At 40.7% G+C, this 19,794-nt stretch overlaps 1 protein-coding gene across 4 annotated transcripts in view; it reads right to left on the bottom strand.

The window, feature by feature from the left end:
• Positions 1 to 19,794, bottom strand: part of SPOCK3 (SPARC (osteonectin), cwcv and kazal like domains proteoglycan 3) — a 396,361-nt gene that overhangs the window by 241,186 nt on the left and 135,381 nt on the right. For 2 of the 4 annotated variants that reach the window (XM_039542373.1, XM_039542371.1), the window contains exons 3-4: positions 2,485 to 2,493; positions 2,341 to 2,386 (exon numbers count right to left, since the gene is read on the bottom strand). In XM_039542373.1, the coding sequence (XP_039398307.1) occupies positions 2,341 to 2,386; positions 2,485 to 2,493 (55 nt within the window). The remainder of the gene's footprint in view (positions 1 to 2,340; positions 2,387 to 2,484; positions 2,494 to 19,794) is intronic. The other 2 variants (XM_039542374.1, XM_039542372.1) reach the window with 1 other exon arrangement.

The raw sequence follows: 19,794 nt of genomic DNA on the forward strand, positions 1-19,794 counted from the left end.
AAATAAATGCCCATTAAACTCAGTGAGGGTACTGGTTGGGTCTCCAAATATTGCAAAACTCATAAATTCAATGGGAAAAAATTATTTAAATGACTAAATTATGCAATATATGTGCCTATTTGAAAAATGTCTTAGGCAACCATGATATGATGAAAACATGAACAAAACTCACAGAACAATCCTCGCAATCTCTCTCTAAAGCACACTGCCACCAATAACTCATTCATTTATAAAAGAAAACCAGCTCCCCTATTCTCCAATGGACAATCGCAGCGCCCAATCATACTCCTCCCCTGCTAAGGCTTAAGTAAAAAGGACATCTTGCAGCATGCCTAGAAGTCTCATGAACTCAGACTATTTTGGAGTAAGTTGGGGAGCCATTTCCAAAGATGAGAAGGAAAACAGTTCACAGAAAACACATTCTATTATCAGCCCTCTGTCTTTTAAATCAAAGGGGATCAAGCTCAAGTGACCTCATTTATCACTACTGTGATGGTGTGTCAATGGGAGAGATGGTCTCTCGAGCAGACATGTCTCAAGCCATTTAGTATTTTATAGGTCAAAACCACACTTTAAATCCACCCAGAAAGCAACAGGCAGCCAGCACAGATCACTGTGAGCAGTTATTGTATATAGCTCTCTTCCTCACCTATTTTCCTCATTCCATAGCAACTGTCTCATCTCCTACCCACCTCACAAACTCAGAGTTTAGATGATCATGATGGTCCCTTCTGGCTGTAGTGTGACTACAGAACTTCACCCACCCACTCCTGCAATACACTCATAACCGTTGGTTGAGTTACTTAAGACCTTAAATCATGATTTAAAAAACTTCAAGTTATAGAGAATCCACCATTTGCACTAGTTTAAATCTGCAAGTGACCCATGCACCATGCTGCAGAGGAAGGCAAAAAATCCCAGGCTTTCTGCCAATCTGACCTGGGAGAAAATTCCTTCCCAACCCCTAATATGGCAATCAGTTAGACCCTGAGCACCCACCAGTCAGACACCTAGGAAATAATTCATATGATTGTCTCTCAACTTCAACTCTCTTCATTACAAAATTATTTTTATCACAAAAACTTCATTTGAAATTAAACTCACACAAATAGATATAATGGAAGAAGCTTTTTTTAAAAAAAAATAAGCATATCCCTCCATGTTGTCATATCATCTCTTCCCCTCTAAGTCTCCTCTCTTTCTATCCACCTCTTGTGTGTAACTCTCACTAAAATCTCTTCACTGTGAATATGCTATTGTAGCTACCAGGAAAGAAGTCCCAGTCTCTGAAGTGCTCTGTTTTAGCAATTCAAAAAGCAAAGTTACAGTCACTCTCACTCTCCTACTAGCATGCTTTGGAGAACTGGATTAGGTGGACAAGGGAATATGCAGTTGTCTAGTCCTTTGTTTCATACAAGAAGTTTAAGGGGAGAAAATGTCTAATGGCTGGACTGTTTTGTTTGCTGCATCTCACTCAAATTATCAAAAACTGATCACTGTACTAAAGCATTCTCACAATTCCTCTCCATCCACACCATCCTCAACCTCTCTAAGGACTGTTCTTGCAAACTAAAAAGAAGGGACTCCCCCCACATTAAAGGCTTTCTATACTACAATATACTGGACAAGCTTGTCAGAGTCCTTTGACGACAGAAAGCATCAAGAGGGCTCAACTGTCAATAACTTTTAAAGTGATTTCCCCAAGTCTGAACAATGGCAAAATAGCTCCCCAAACATTTTTATCCAGCAATCTTCACAAACCTGACTCTCAGTGGTTACCCCTAGGGTTCCATTTCTCACCATGATTGCAGAGAGATGCTGTGAAGCATGCTCAGTGCAGGTGGAATGTTCAAAATATTCAGCAGCAAGCCACTGGCAAGATCTACTGAGCATAATTAAGACTATAAATATTGATTCTCAATTGCTTATAACTCAGCCAAATCTGAATGGATTTTTACAAGGACAGCTAAAGCATCTAACTCTAGACTCGTCCTCCTTCCAAGTTCCTTTAGCAAATCATGGAAGTGTTTGACCTCTATAAAAGTTATAATTATAAAAAAAACCTCTTGACAATTTTTTGTAATTGGAAGTGTTAAACAACCTTACATAGGTTACTACTGCCCTCCTGTTGTTTTCCCAAAAAATAATTGGTACAGTAATTGTGGATATAGTAATTGCAAGGCTACCTTCCCATTATGGTCCTGTTTTAAATCTACCATAGTAACACTAAAAAGATTTCACAAATTCATGGATGTTTAGATTTATTATTTTTAAAAAGGAATATTATACATTTTAAAGCATTTACAATGGTAATACATTTTTAATGTGATGATTTCTTACCTTGATCAAATGGTTTACCCGGACTCCATGTGCGGAAATAATCATCCTGGAAGGGGAAAAACAGCCTACATTTAACATGACATAAGAAATCAATGCATACATACAAAAAAAGGAATGCAAAATACAGGAGATATATATACAAACCTCTACTTCCTGCAAGGGGCAAGCAATAAAAAAAATAAAAAAAAAAGTTATAGTTATCAAAACAGAACACGCTATTTGCTTGGAACAGAAAGCAAGCATGCAATAGAATTCACATATCATTTCAATCATTAACTAAAGCAGAAGTACCTCTACTATATTGTATAGCATTATGTAAAGCAAGAAAATAGAACAGCCATGTGCAGGTTTTACTACTGCTTATTATAAAATGTTACAGTAATTGTCATGTGAATCTAAAATATTTTTTCTATAATTGTTAACAAACAAGCATATTGAATCAAATAAACCAGAATATGCTAGCTTTTGACAAGTTCATTATTAATGTAAGTTCTCAAGTTATCATGAATAGAAAAGTAGTCCATAACATAACTAAACATTTCAGAATTATATAGGAGTTGTACTTAGAGATATTTTTCTCCAACATACAGTTAATCAACGATGGAAAGAATATACCAATCACTCAAGCACTCCATTTCTATTTTACAAATAATCGGCCTAACCATTAAGACTGACTCCTGATTAAACCATATTTGTATTTGCCTATGTGCATAAGAGTGAAAACTAATATTCAAACATCTTTATTGTAAGACTAAGATGTTTAGTAATAAATAACATTTACAACTGTAGTAGGAAGAGAGCCTGAGACAAAAGTCCTTGTATCAGAGGTCTGGTATGATGCAGAATTTGCTTACAGAATTTGGCAAGAACAGGGCTGATATTGCAAAAATACACATTTCTAAGAAGTGCTAGTCACAGAGAACTCACACAAACAGCCCAATATTAAGTGGAACCAGAACATCCCAATATCAAGGATAGTACAAAAATGTTCTCCAAGAATAACAGAAACACACTGACCCCTCCTAAAAGGTAAAGTCAGGATGACAGTACACAATAAAAATGGTTTAATTAAACCAACATGTACAAGATAATAGGTAATAATTAGCCACTTTGGGGGCAGTAACTAACTATGTTAGAGGGGCAGTACTAACTTGTTTGTATCAGGGTATAAAGATGTATTTCAGAGAAAGTATTTTTGTTTAGCCTAGGGAGAAATGGAAAGTTCTGCCATTCACTGAGCTGGTTCATTATTACAGGCACACATGTATTAGCAATCCAGTAAAGTCTGAAGAATACTAGTACTGTGCTTCGTTGACAATAAACCTGGCTAGGTGTTTTTGCCCCTTAACAAATCTTGTGGTTATTGGGCGGTTCGCTTGAGGTCTCTCATGCCAGCTGTTTGCCCAGGCGGCATACAGAGGAATCACACACATGCAGCCAAATGTCTAACCACAACAACAATACATACCAATAGCTTAATTCTTTGATGTACCCACTGACACTAGAGATACAAGACAAAGATTGGGAAAACTGACAGAATCTTAGAAGTATATTCAATTCAATCTCATGCCTTTTCTAGAATAATCTCTTATTCTGATGTTCAGTAAAATCTGTTTATCTACATAAAGTTTATTTAATATGATTAGTTAACCGCTGAATAAATTGCCAACCAGCAACTCTATTCCACTTCTCTCTCTCACACACACACACACACACAAAAAACCTTGGCCAGATCTTTTCATGACACTAAAAAAAAAAAAACGTGCCTTTCCCCAAAAATTTCTAGGCTGAGATCTTCTAGCAAACACCAAGGAATGGGTACTGAAATCTCAATTAGAGGGAAAAAGTATAATACAACTGTCCATATGTCCATGATAAGTTAAAGAGTTATCAAATATAGCTTTAAGGGAGAAAATATATTTGCATAGGTGAGGAAATAGAGAAAAAAATACACTAAAATTTGGTTTCACATAGATGCAAAAAAGTGGTTGTAGAATAACAGGTCTTTGATTCATGGTGTTATTAATAAAACATTTTTACAATACATTTGTAACACATACACTGAGTTCATGATCCTATGCTGAGCCACACCAACCTTGGAATGGAAAAGAAAAAAGAACAGAACGTTAAAGTGGGAAGCACTCCTTTACTCTAATGTTGATGGTTGTGACTGTTGTACAAGTTAACAATCTCTGCACTGTGGAATACTTATGTTTGCATGCCTTTGTTCTATTCATGGGAAAAAATACAGCAATAAAAAATGGGAGAAAATAAAACAAATGTTAGAAAAGTTTATGAAAGCTGAACAGAAATGATAAATGATGGTTGTTTTTCTGGTTGTATTCCTCCTTATCAAAGTGTGAATTCTCTATTTTCTGTCTATAGAATATCAGAGGGGTAGCTGTGTTAGTCTGGATCTGTAAAAGCAGCAAAGAGTCCTGTGGCACCTTATAGGCTAACAGAAGTTTTGGAGCATGAGCTTCGTTGCATCCGACGAAGTGGGTATTCACCCACGAAAGCTCATACTCCAAAACTTCTGTTAGTCTATAAGGTGCCACAGGACTCTTTGCTGTCTATATAATGTTGTTCATTATAAAAGGTGAAGGAGTACTCAAATGTAAATGATGAACAATGAATCAAATGAACTGGGGAATACGTATAATAAACTTTAAGTATATAATTTTGTGATGAACTTGTAACATATCAACCTGGTGAGATTGCAACTTAGTTTCCCTTCAATTCTTGCACAGAAAACTTGGACCACTCAAATCAATGGGAGTTTTGCCAATGAATTCAGTGAGGCCAGAATTTCATCCTTAGTATTGCATCTTGCAGTTTACTCAATAAGTCTCTGATCAGAGACACATAGGTGGGCCTTTGTGCTGTGCCACATTAACGTCAAATATGTTCACCTGTGTGGAGCAGAGCCTAGAATATTAGGAAAGTTCCAGAAGTCAAAAGTAATGTTGTAGGTAATGTTACATTGAAAGAAAAATCTGAATAAGGTACTAAAATCCAAGGGCTAAAAATTAGTCTTTTCCGATTTAAAACTGATGTGGGACTATATATTGTGTTTACATGTATATATTTTACACACACACACACACACACACACACACACACACAGGTTTGTGTGTGTTCATGGCTTTTTTTCATTATTTCTTTCTTTTATTTCTATAGTTTTCAAAGGGAAGTTATTTAAAAAATTAACTTCATTTATTTTCTGTATCTGATGCATTTTGTGAGCTATGATAAGACACAGCATTGACAAAAGTAAATAAATAATAAATTTTAAAAAATCCTCCTTCCTTTTCCCAAATGCCTAAAATATTTACACCATTTTATGGACAGTACCATGGACTGTCAGATTTTTTTAAAAAGTGAGAAATAAGATACTTTGCGTTCTGCAAACACAAACATGTGAGTTACCTTTGCTATTGCTTTCATTCATATACAATGTATATTATACACAGTTGACTTTTGGGGATGGAAAGAAAAGACATGTCTTCAATCTGTATATCTGAAATTTTGTATGGATAATGTAATTATAAAAGCAGAAAAAATGTTCGATAAAAGTGCTCATAAAAGCAACACAAAACATACTACTACTGGCATTTTTATTTCTTTATTTTTTCTCTACACACAGCTTTACACCTGAAGGAATAAATGACACATGGTAGACTAAATGGTATTTAATTTTTATCAGTCTCCACTTGATTATAATACATTTAATTTATAATTTGATTAGATTCAGATATTTGTATTACCAAGATGCTGAAAAACTAGAATGATTATAATTAAGAAAAAGCTCTATTCTGAAAAAGCAGACAAATGTAACACCCAACTATTTCCCTAGAACATGGGACACTAATGTTAATCTAGAGAAATAGCAGAATACCCAAAGTTATATCAAGTCAACCATCTCAGTCATACAACTGAATGAATGCAGATTGCCTGTGCTTTTCTTTACAGTAAGTAGTAGTACAGCAATTGAAACTATACTAAATAATTAAGGAAGGGCATTTGTGCTAAAACATACCTCATAAGTAGAAAACTTGTAAGTCAACTTGTTAGTCAAAAACCTTATTTTTCCTAAAGTAAAAACTGTATGTGGTTCCAACCTACTATAGAATATTTCATTCATATCATATACCTTTATTGTTTTTCCAAACCAATTAAGTCACCAAAACAACCCTTACATAAACATAAAATCCATTTAAAAATGGACATTTTTACAAGAAGGCTTAAGTGCCCTAAACACAAGATAAAAACACTAACTAGTTATTAGATGAAGATTTTTGGTTCTTGCTCAGTAAGTAGGAGTTCAACAAATATTTCATTGTTCCTAAAGCTTATAGTGTCATCAATCATCTTTACAATACTTTGAATTATGCAGAACCTTCGTGGTGGAAGCAATATTTCTGAAAAAGACTAGCATGTTGACGCGCTACTCAGTCAGCAAGAAAATATAATTTACTAAATCTCATTATTTCATAACTTTAATATAGTATAAAACTAACAGCAAAATAATCACACATACTGTTCATATCTACAGTGAAGGTTGGCGATAATTATCTTATGATTCTTCCTAACCACAGTGTCCCCAGATAAGCTGTATATGCCAGAAGCTAATGTCTCAGGATTTTGGATCCAAAAAAGAAAGAGGCTGTATCTTCATCTACTTTCATTCTTGGTGGTCTTGTTCTTGTCCCTACACACCCCAAGCACATACAGATGGTGAGGTCAATTCTGAAATATGTCTGAGATTGCATTGTTTTTCCATCAGACACCTAGGGGATGTGTGTGCTCATAGTGACATTCTCATTAAAACTAAAAGTGTCACTACCACAATTTTTTAAAATCCCACATACTTATGATGACATACACTACCCATACAGTAACTCCTTACTTAACATCCTCCCGCTTAATGTTGTTTCGAAGATATGTTGCTGCTCCATTAGGGAACATGCTTATTTAAAGTTGTGCAATGCTCCATTATAATGTCATTTGGCTGACTTTACAAGGGAGCATTGCACAAGTTTCTTTTCTCCGTCTCCTCCTCCTCCCTTCCTCCCAGTGCTTCCCCCCACCAAACAGTCCCACTTAGGACTTTCTGGGAGGGAGGGAGGGGAGTGGGGAAGCTGCCCCCCTGCCCCTGGCAGGCAGGGCCACCTGGAATGCAGGGGTTTTGGGGGCTGCAGGGCCCTGGCCTAAGGGGGCCCCAGGGCCCTGGCCTGCAGCTCTAAAGCCGCTTTTGGAATGCATCCCTGCGAGCACGGACCGGAGGACTCAGGAGGAGCAGAGGCAGCCACGCAGCCAGCGGCCAGAGAGAAGCAGCGCTTTGAATGTCTTTTCTTCCAATGTTAATGATAATTGGGAATTGTTTAGGAACACTTTCTAGAAGCCTGAAAAGCAGCAACCCTACAATTGAAGGAGGACATATTGGTTTAAAAAAAAAAGACAATTTAGAGCAGGGGTTCTCAAACTGGGGGTCGGGACCCCTCAGGGGGTCACAAGGTTATTATATGGGGGGTCACAAACTGTCAGCCTGCATCCCAAGCCCCGCTTTGCAGCCAGCATTTATAATGGTGTTAAATATATTAAAAGGTGTTTTTAATTTATAAGGGGGGGTGTCACACACAGAGGCTTGCTATGTGAAAGGGGTCACCAGTACAAAAGTTCGAGAGGGAAGCGAAGGCAGCTATAAAATAATAATAATAATATATACTAAATTGAAGAAAGGCAAAGTTGATAGTAGTGAACACAAATCAGAAAGTAGGAATTGTAGAAAGTTGATAAAGGAAGCAAAGGGACACAAGGAGAAATCTGCGACAACAAAGTTAAGGACAATAAGAAGGATTTTTTAAAAAACATATTAGGAACAAAAAGAATCCTGACAAGGGTTTTGGTCCACTACTAGTGGAAATGGTAAAATTATCAATAATATTGCACAAGCTTACATCCAATAAATTTACGAAAGCCAGCTGAGGAGCTTGCTGGACTATTAATGTTGACTTCCAATAAATCTTGGAACACGGGAAAGTTCCAGAAGAGACAGAAAAAAAGGTAATGTTGTGCCAATATTTAAAAAGGGTTAATGGGATGACTAGAGTAATTATACACTTATCAGTTTGACACTGATATCAGGCAAGATAATGAGGAAGTCTCAAAGAATTAAAGGAGGGGAACATAATTAATACTAATCTACATGGGTTTATGGAAAATAAGTTGTCAGACTAATATATATATATATATATATGGGAGTTTGTCTAAGTTTTATTACTGATAAACTCAATGTATATATCTAAGATTACATGAGGAGGTACTCTATCCTGAGAAACCGTGACTCTGAAAAAGATTTGGGGATCATGGTGGATAGTCAGCTGAACATGAGCTCCCAGATTCACAGAAACATAGGAATGGAAGGGGCTTCAGTAGGTCATCTAGTCAAGTCCCCAGCACTGAGGCACGACTAGACCATCCCTGAAAAGTGTTTCTCTAATCTGCTCTTGAAACCTCCAATGACAGATTCCACAACCTCCCTAAGAAATTTGTTCCAGTGCTTAACTACTCGTACAGGTAAGAGGTATTTCCTAATGACTAACCTAAAAATTCCCTTACTTCAATCAATGTAAGCCCATTACTTCTTGTTTAAGGAGAACAACGTATATACCAACCCTCTGTATAACAACCTTTTAATGTATTTGAAGAGGTTTTTATAAAGAGGATAACAAAGAATGTAATAATTCCCTCAGCTGGTATTACTATGCCCCTACTGAAGAGGCTGCAGCCAACTTAACATTAGGCAGAGCAAGTACAAGCACATTCTGCCTGGGAATTCTCCTTCCACTTTATTCACACAATTACATGGCTTTTAAATCAACTTTGCAAGTTGGTGGTGTTTTATTTTTGTTTCATTAAAAAAAACAAAAAAAAGAGCACCTGTGAAGTTAACATTCCCCCTTTTCCAGATAAGGGAAGCACAGATAAGAAAGAAGTATCACGCTCAACGCTCCAACTTTAGAGGATCTAGAGGGGAGACTCTCTCATAAGGTTTTTTTTAAAGACGTCGTGCTCTCTTTAAGAGCTGATTGTGAGTGATACTAGTCATGAGTCCTTGAGCCAAACCACCCAAGAGAAATGGAAAGGGGCCCTGTAAGGGAGAGAATGCATTACCAGGGAAACTGAAAAGAGAGTCTGCAGGCATATAGCTCCCTGAGGAAAATGAGCAGAGGAGGTAAACCCTTGCCCCTTGCCTCAGGGAAGAGGATCCAAATTACTTCATCCCACAGTCCCTGCTGCTGGGTATGGACTGGGTGGGGACTGACAGACCAGGAGAAGAATAAGCCTGAGCCACTGGGGCCAAATGATATCAGGAAGGTCACAGGAACTGGCAAGTTTCATGGTAGCTGAGGACTGGCACATAAAAATAGCCTGTGGGAAAGAGGAATGCTTTGCAACCTTTTCAACCATCTTGACACAGAACCTGCCTACATCTGGGGTAGGCAATTGTTTCCTTGGGTTGCAACAAGGGAGTCATGACTTCCTCTGAGATTCAAGGTTCTCATATTTGGTCCCTGCTTCCTTTGCATGCTGTGGGAATAGGAGTCCCATGTCCACAGGAGAAGCAGAAGGCTTTGAAAATCTTACCCCTGGCTCCATGCCATTGATTCTGGTATGGTCAAAATGAAAGGATCTTCCATAGGGCCTGCAAAACCGTCTCCGCATGAATCTTCCCACACACTGGCTGCAGTCACTGTCTGTCTGCCATAACTCAGGAGGGAGGAAGAGGTCCATCCTCCAAACCCTTCTCAGACAGCTTTTTTAAGTTTAAAAATTTTAAGGAAAGTGTGGAATTTTTAATTACAAATCTTTTACAACTCAGGGGAGGGATAGCTCAGTGGTTTGAGCATTGGCCTGCTAAACCCAGGGTTGTGAGTTCAATCCTTGAGGGGGCCATTTGGGGATTGGTCCTGTTTTGAGCAGGGGGATGGACTAGATCTCCTGAGTCCCTTCCAATCCTAATAATCCTGAGATCCCTTCCAACCCTAATAATCTATGATTCTATGATCTATGATTCCTGTGCAAGCTCTGCTAAAAAGTGAATCTGCTACTTGGAGGCAGAGACTCTTCAAGAGCTTTCATGGGGGGGCTGTCCTAAACCCAGGTTCAGAGCCAAGATATGTTCTGCATCCTGTTGCTATAGAGATGTGAAATGCCCCCACTTTGAAGGCTGTCTGACATGGAGAGGACTGAGAAATAAGAAAACAAAAAGGTGAGAGACACATGACGACATTCTCAAACTAGGGAAATGTGGTCTAGATGAAATTACTGTAAAGTACATACCCAACTGGTTGAAAGACCATACCCCAAGAATATTTATCAATGGTTCACTGTCAGGCCTGGAGAGAGACTCTAGTGGGATCCCAAACAAATCAGTTCCTGAGTCCAGGACTGTTCATTCATGTATTGGATAATTGAGTGGAGACTCTGCTTATAAAATCTGATAATGACAACAAAGTGGAAGGGGTTGCAATCACTTTGATGTGCAGGATTAAAATTCAAAATGATTTTGGCAAATTGGACTTAAATCAACAATATGAAATTCAATAAAAGCAAGTATAAAGTACTTCACTTAGGAAAGAAGAACTGACTGCACAAATAGAAAATGGAGAATAACTGGCTAGGTGATAGTCCTGCTGAGAAGGATCTCGTGGATCACAAATTGAGTATGAGTCAACAATATTATGCAGTTACAAAAAAAACCTAAGCATTCTGGTGTGTATTAACAGGAGTGTTGTATGTAAGACACAGGAGATAATTGTCCTGTTTTACTCAGCACTGGTGAGGCCTAAGCTGGAGTACTGTGTCCAACTCTGGGTGTCACACTTTAGGAAAGACGTGGACAAATCAGAGAGTGTTTCCAGATTAGAGCAACAAAAATGATCAAAGATTTAGAAAACTTGACCTATGAGGAAAGATTTAGTCTTAGGAAAAGATGACTAATGGGAGACTTGATAACTATGTTAAGATCTGTTAGAAAGTAGATGTGATCAATTGATCACATCCTATCTTCAGTGGACATGGAGAAGTAATGGGCTTAATCTGCAGCAAGGGAGATTTAGGTTAGGTATTAGGAAAACCTTTCTAACTATAAGGATAGCTTATAGTTGGGAATAGGTTCCCAAGGAAGGTTGTGGAATTTCACCCCTCCCCATCTCTATCACTCAGGTTTTAAAGAACAGGTTGGACAAACACCTGTCAGGGATGGTGTAGGTTTACTCATTCCTACCTCAGCACAGGTAGCAGACTTGATACCTTTCAAGGTTTCTTCCAGCCCTTACATTTCTATAATTATAGCATAACAGAGTACAGCAAAAAATATGCACAGATGTAACAATAAGAATAAGAGAAAGAAAAGGATGTCACCAGATTCAAAAAGGAAGATCACATGGACATTGAGGAAAAATGTGCTTATATCATACTAAACAGATGTGGCCTATGTTTAAGAATAAATCTGTAAGTTGACTGATCATGAAGATCTATATCTGTAGATCAGACAACGACCTGGCCTCAGTTATTAATAACTGTTACCTCTCAGATGGATTATAGCCATGCATTATACCTGGGCATGAAGCCTCCAACTAATTCAGAATACTGCAGCACATCTCCTCAAAATAAAAATATATGGAGATATACCTATCTCACAGAACTGGAAGGGACCTTGAAAGGTCATTGAGTCCAGCCCCCTGCCTTCACTAGCAGGACCAAGTACTGATTTTGCCCCAGATCCCTAAGTGGCCCCCTCAAGGATTGAACTCGCAACCCTGGGTTTAGCGGGCCAATGCTCAAATCACTGAGCTATCCCTCCCCCAAAAACACAGGGTATCACAAACACATCAGACCTGACCACTACACTCTACACCAGCTTCCCATGGAATTAGGGATCAAGTTCAAGGTCTCCGTCCTTATTTTCAAAGTGCTCCATAACCTGGCCCCAGGATATCTAAAACACTAGGATTAAGACAACAACTACACTCCTTTGACACAATGGAATTCTCAACAACAAAAGTAAAGTCCATCTGTGCTTGAGACAGACCTTTCTCCAGGGTGATCTGAGACTGTGTAATGAACTCCCCCAAGAACGAAGGACCATCACAAACCACACTACCTTCCACTCCAAGTCTAAGGTGCATTTCTTTGACCTTGCCTTCTCCAATATAAAAACAAAGAGCTACAGGTACATTTATATTTAAAAACCCTACCAACATACGGTACTGCACTCCACTCCACAAGTCTCTCTCTCAGGCAGGGATGAGAGAACAAACATTAAACAGAGGTGTAGTGACATTACTGGAAGGCTCTCAGACACTACAGTGATGACAAAAAGAACCGGAGTACTTGGGGCACCTTAGAGACTAACCAATTTATTTGAGCATAAGCTTTCGTGGGCTACAGCCCGCTTCTTTTCTTCGGAAGTGTGCTGTAGCCCACGAAAGCTTATGCTCAAATAAATGTGTTAGTCTCTAAGGTGCCACAAGTACTCCTGTTCCTTTTTGTGGATACAGACTAACACGGCTGCTTACAGTGATGATGAGCATTGTATAAAAGCCTATACTGAATAGAACAGGATTTATGAAGACGAGAGTTGGAATAGTTCAGTAATTGTTTACCTCCAATTAAAGCTAAGTTGCTAACACCTCAGGAAAAGGAAAGCAGCATATTTCCCATTTTAATATGAAGAAAACATTTCTTACAAACTAGGTAGACATTTCCCCCATTCATGGAGAGCTAAAGTGCAAGGATGGAAAATATTTAGGGGAAAAAAGATTAAAGATGCAATATGCACCAAAAGTCAATGTACTCATGCACTAGCCCTGTAAGATATTCAGATACCAAGATACAACTAGAAACTTGGAGGTGACATTTTTGGTTAAACATTTGACTTATTCGTGCAGTAAACAAACAATTGGTTGATTCAGGACTGGCACTTACGTTATTGAAGGCTTCGCCTCCAGAGTTCTTTGCAATATATTAAGCAGCTAATTAAGCTGCAAGTTAATTATATTTTTGCAATTTCCTGCTTTCAGTGGTCTCATTTCAGGTAACTGGCACCAGAATTATACAATGGTAAATTCTTTAAGAAAATTACTAGTGACATTACATCTGTGTAGGGCTTATGATAAAGGGAAGTCTAATTTCACAATGACAGGTTTCAGAGTAGCAGCCGTGTTAGTCTGTATCCGCAAAAAAAACAGGAGTACTTGTGGCACCTTAAAGACTAACAAATTTATTTTAGCATGAGCTTTCGTGAGCTAAAGCTCACTTCTTCGGATGCATAGAATGGAACACACAGACAGGAGATATTTATACATACAGAGAACATGAAAAGGTGGAAGTATGCATACCAACAGGCAGAGTCTAATCAATTGAGATGAGCTATCGTTAGCAGGAGGAAAAAAAAACTTTTTGAAGTGATAATTAAGATGGCCCATAGAAGGTGTGAGGAGAACTTAACATAGGGAAATAGATTCAATTGGTGTAATGACCCAACCATTCTATGCATCCGAAGAAGTGAGCTTTAGCTCACGAAAGCTCATGCTAAAATAAATTTGTTAGTCTTTAAGGTGCCACAAGTACTCCTGTTTAATTTCACAATGTTCAGGAAAAATAGAAATATTATATTGAAAAGTCATTAGTCTCCATAATAAAAATAGCATATCTGGGACTGTCTAATTTTCAGCAGCATTGCAGATTGAGATATATTATTTGCTAAACTCTATCAAGACCCAAACAGGCTCTTCCTCATCAGGAAACTGTTAGGTCATTTGACATGCTTACACTAGCTCAGGACCATGTATGCTTTCCAGTCATGTAGGAGAGGGGATAGATATATGTGTCTCCCCTTTGCATGGTTTTCAAGTGTAAAGAAGTCTCTAATGAACTGTATTAGATAAATATTAAATGATATTATAGAAGTAGATATTGTATATGTAATACTGTTATAAGAAAACAAAATTAAAAAAAAAACTTTTCTGCTTTCCTTCAGGGTCTTCTTGACACAGCTTTCAAGGGCAGTAAAAAGTCAAAGTTGGTTGGTGTCTTATTTACAGTGGGTTCTTAGTCTATGTGGATAACAGGATGAAGCAAGCAAGACAAATGTGTGATTTACTAGCCAGGTGCACATTTTCCTAGTAAAACACTGGAGGGAGGATGGTTACTGAATGAACAGAACTAGCCAACCAGTAATTCCAAGATCAAAAGAAGCAGATAAGTAAGAATATGACAACTGTTGTAAGGAATACTGGAATACAAGAAAACAATGAAAAAAACCGCTGGACTGAGTAAGGAGGAGAATAGTAATGGCTTAAAAATAAGATAAATAAGGAGATATCCTGCTAAAACTCTAATTGGGGTAAGTAAAAATGTATCAGTTAAAATGATTCTGAATTAGTGTGTCAGAAAATATTTTTAGAACAGAATGTTTATAAATGAGGTAGTTTTAATTATCTGCACTTATGTGATGTTACGAGACAAAGTATAAAGGATGTGTGTTTAACAAAGTGGGGTGGAGCAACAGACCACTTACACCAGGTCAGACAGCATGGATCTGATTATGAGAGAAACAGCCTAAGCCACAGGACTAGGTAGTTGATCATTATGCTATCCTGCTCGATCTCTCTTATTTATGCTTAATTCGGGTGAAAGTAACTTAAAGGACTTACTGGTATGCCGGAGTCCCGAGAAGGGAGCGGGGCCTCAACCAGAAGAGGCAGGACCTTTAAATCTCTGAGCTCTTTAAATCAAGCTGAGGGGCTCTGTGCCTGCAGACACTCCAGGTAAACAAAACATCCAGGCCCGCTAGAGGCTTACCTTAATGGGCCAGGAGCCAAAGTTTGCCAACTCCTGAAATATAGGGTCTGCTTATGAAAGGGTCATATAGTTTTTGCTATTTTTACCTAACCATCTTGGGGGGGGGGTGAGCTTATAAATGAACGGGCTAATGAACGAGTATATACGTATGTTAAATAATGGCTACTGCACTTCACATACAAAAAAATTGCAGACGTTCAGTAATGGAGAACAATTTAAATACATCACAGGACTTTGAAAGCTTTATGAATAGAACATTGAGTTACTCAAAACAGTTCTTAGAAGAAAGCAATCATCATAGTCTACTGTTGGAAAAGTAAAACAGAGGGTATTTTTGGCACAAATTGAATTCTTATCTTTCTACTCAATTCCCTCGTAAGGAAAATCAGCTAAGAAAACACAGGGTGAACTTCTGTACTTTATGGACCGTAACATTAACAATTAAAACTTTGCTAATGCTATTAGTGTGCAATTGTATGTGAATGAGGGCACACAATCTAATGCTAATGAATGAATGGTGCCATAGGCGGCGAGTTCTATGGGCCCGTGGAGCCCAGGCTCCACCAATGTTTGGGCCCCAGGCCCTGTACTTTGGGGGTCTCTGCGTCGCAATGCCAGGCGCTCTCACCGCAGGGGCAGCTCCCGGGAGAGGCTCCAGCAGCGACTGGGCTCACAGCCCATTGGCCGGGAACCCCAGCCAATGGGAGCTGCCGAGGGCAGTGCCGGAGCGAGCCACCGGCAGCGTCTGAGCCCTGGGCAGAGCAGCAGCAGGGTCTCTCCCTATCAGGCAGACTCAGCCGGTGAGCTGTGGGGGCAGCCAGACACATGGACACAGCTGGGGAGGGGGGTTTGGTGGGGACAAACAGACACAGCCAGGGGGTTGTGGGACAGACAGGCACAGCCGGGGGTGTTGGGGACAGACAGACACAGCAGGGGGTGGTGGGGGCAGCCAGACAGACACAGCCGGGGGGGGGGGGGACAGACAGACACAAGGACACAGCCAGGGGGTTGTGGGACAGACACACACAGTGGGTGGGGGGGGCAGACAGACACAGCCGGGGGTGGTGGGGGCAGACAGACACAGCCGGGGGTGGTGGGGACAGACAGACACAAAGACACAGTCGGGGGGGGCATTGGTGGGGACAAACAGACACAGCTGGGGGGTTGTGGGACAGACAGACACAGCCGGGGGTGGTGGGGGCAGACAGACAGACACAGCCGGGGGTGGTGGGGGCAGACAGACACAAGGACACAGCCAGGGGGTTGTGGGACAGACACACACCAGGACACAGCCAGGGGAGTTGTGGGGACAGACAGATGGACACAGCTGGGAGGTTGTGGGGACAGACAGATGGAGCCGTGGGCAGGGAAAGGAGCAGCAATGGGCACCCCGGGGCTGGTATAAAATACACAGGATGGGGGGAGCTTCCTGAGGGGACTATAGCAACACCCCCCGCAGAGCAGACCCAGGTTGTAGCTGGCTCCGCCCATCACAGCCCCCTACCCCACAGAGACCCACACAACCCTCTGCCCCCTCGAGAGACTCCCAATGACTCCTGTCACTCCTCTCCAGAGAGCCCTCCCCTTTGTGCCAGCCCACTCCCCTCCCCCACTGCCTCCCCTCCTCCAAAGCTCCCTACAATCTCCCCCTTTGCCTTCCGCCCCCCAGCCCAGCCCATTCCATTGGCCGGGAGGCTCCCAGTCTAGTGGCTATCAGGGCCCACGAGAGCTGCACGTGAGGCAAGGTGCCTCAGATGCAGACCTGCCTGGCTGTGCCTCCACAAGCACAGGGAGCGGGAGCCACAGGTGAGCAAGCCCTGGTCATCACAGGTCCAGTAATTCTCTGGACCTGAGAGGGACCTAGGAGCATGTGCAGTGAACTGCGGGGGAGAGGAGCTTGCTGCTGCCAGGGAGGGTGGAGTCCTCTTTGGCCCTAGCCCTGGGGCAGCCTGTCTGCACCCCAAGTTCCTTATCCCCAGCCCTGCCCCAGAGTCCTCACCTGACGGGAAAAACACGCAACTTAAATTTGGTGGTCAGTTTAGAGTATCATAGAATCTCAGGGTTGGAAGGGACCTCAGGAGGTCATCTAGTCCAACCCCCTGCTCAAAGCAGAACCAAACCCAACTAAATCATCCCAGCCAGGGCTTTGTCAAGCCGGGCCTTAAAAACCTCTAAGGAAGGAAATTCCACCACCTCCCTAGGTAACCCATTCCAGTGTTTCACCACCCTCCTAGTGAAAAAGTTTTTCTTAATATCCAACCTAAACCTCCCCCACTGCAACTTGAGACCATTACTCCTTGTTCTGTCCTCTGCTACCATTGAGAACAGTCTAGATCCATCCTCTTTGGAACCCCCTATCAGGTAGTTGAAAGCAGCTATCAAATCCTCCTTCATTCTTCTCTTCTGCAGACTAAACCATCCCAGTTCCCTCAGCCTCTCCTCAGAAGTCATGTACTCCAGCCCCCTAATCGTTTTTGTTGCCCTCCACTGGATTTTCCAATTTTTCCACATCCTTCTTGCAATGTGGGGCCCAAAACTGCACATAATACTCTAGATGAGGCCTCACCAATGTTGAATAGAGGAGAATGATCATGTCCCTCGATCTGCTGGCAATGCCCCTACTTATACAGCCCAAAATGCTGTTAGCCTTCTTGACAAAAGGCCAGAGGAGGGAGTGTTAGTGCCTGTGCGGACTTCTGGGAAGTGCATGGGGGTGGAAGGGGATGCTGGGATGCTCTGGAACCACTCCTTCAAAGCCAGTCAGGACTCTGGGGGAGCCTCCTCTCTGAGCAGACTGTCTCCAGGGCAAGAAGCTTACACCTTCCTGGGTCTGACCTCAGAGCATTCAGCATGCTCTTCCACACCATGCACTTTCCTCAGTGAGTCCGCCCAGACGGGGTCCTGGGGCAGCCAGAGGTCCCTGCACCCCAACTCCGCAGTCAGATGTGACTCTCAGCCAGACTGTAAAACAGAAGGTTTATTAGATGATGGGAACACAGTTTAAACAGTTTATTGGTACAGAAAACAGAACCCCTCTGTCAGGTCCATCTTGCAGGGTGGGGAGCCCAGAACCAAGTTCTGGGTCTCTCCCCATTTCCCCAGCCAGCTCCAAACTGACACTCCCTCCTCTGGCCTCTGTGTCTCTTCCGGACAAGGAGGCCACCTGATCTCTTTGTCCCCAACACCTTCAGTTGGCATCTTGCAGGGGAAACTGAGGCACCCACACAGTATTCAGAGAAAATATTAAGAACATTCCCACTTCATCACAACAGGTGCAACAAAATATAATACTGTATATTGAAGTAGGCAAGTGCTGCTTCTGACTTTCCACTTTTAATTGACCCTTGTAATCTTGTGGCGCTGACGCGTTGTAGCTTCATTTTATATCGGCTTACAGGGCGGGAGCGGGGGGGCACCACCATTTTGGGCCCCATCAAAAATTATACAAACCTGCCGCCTATGAATGGTGCTAGATATGAGCTTGAGAGAGAAAAGCTGTATGTTTTCTGTAGGGAGAACACCACAATGATAGTTCCCAAGAGGCTACCTTGCAGTTTACCAAGATAGCCAAGCTCACCTCAACATCAAATAGATGATAAATTATAGTCACTACCTACCTGAGCTATATTTGAATAGCTGACCTACTGTATAAAGATTCCACATCCTTTTAACCTAAATTATGTAGTCTCCAGTTACTGAAGACATTTACCCTTGGTATCCTAATAGGGCTGTAGCCTTAATATAATTTTGTTTAAAGAAGTATAATGTTTTTAACTAAATGTATTGAGGATACAGCCATAATACTGCTTAGGAGTAGTTGTAATGCCTTGTACTTCTTAACTGTCTTCAAAAATAAATAGCTAGAATAGAACACAGGAACCATCTGTAGGTCTTCATGCAATCAGATGATATTCTTGTAAGACTGGAAAAATAGTAAAAAACACCCCGGTTCCCTAGCAGATGATGCAGTGCTCCTTGTTTGTTTGTTTTATTATTACTACTACAACTACAACCACCATTCAGGTCCCAGCTTCACAATACTGCTCACAGGCGCAAAGTTTTGGAAGCTTTTTCCTTTGACAATGTTTACATTTTTCTTTTGTATTCATGAAACAAACCAAAAATATAATGTTGTCCTCAGCTCTCGTTCATACTTGGGAAATCTAAAAATCTGGTGCCTCCACATCTTTTATTGCAGGCCACTGCACATTCTTAGATGATGGGGCAAAGGTCACATTCTTGCTTGTCACTTGTCAAAATGAGTGAATTCCATTTCAGTGCCCCAAAAGTTGGAATACTTTTGCAAAAAGGTTACTGAACAGTGTTCGTTCCTGTGAAAGTATATAGGGGATGGGAGGAGATGAGCAAAATGAGATCTCATATTTAAGATTCTCTCTTCCTATTTATTTATCATTGTATTTTTTTCCTTTGTTCTCCACTAAACTTTGAGCCTTTGTTTTTCTCATTGAAATTGTGCATGTTATTTCCAGATTGACAAATAGAAAGTTTGCTGAAGGATATTTCTGCATATTCACATTGAAGGCACCCAAGATGGCAGTGATCCAAAACTTTCTGGAAATC

This window comes from Mauremys reevesii, linkage group 5 (genome assembly GCF_016161935.1).
Source record: "Mauremys reevesii isolate NIE-2019 linkage group 5, ASM1616193v1, whole genome shotgun sequence".
In the NCBI taxonomy this organism is placed as follows: Eukaryota; Metazoa; Chordata; order Testudines; family Geoemydidae; genus Mauremys; species Mauremys reevesii.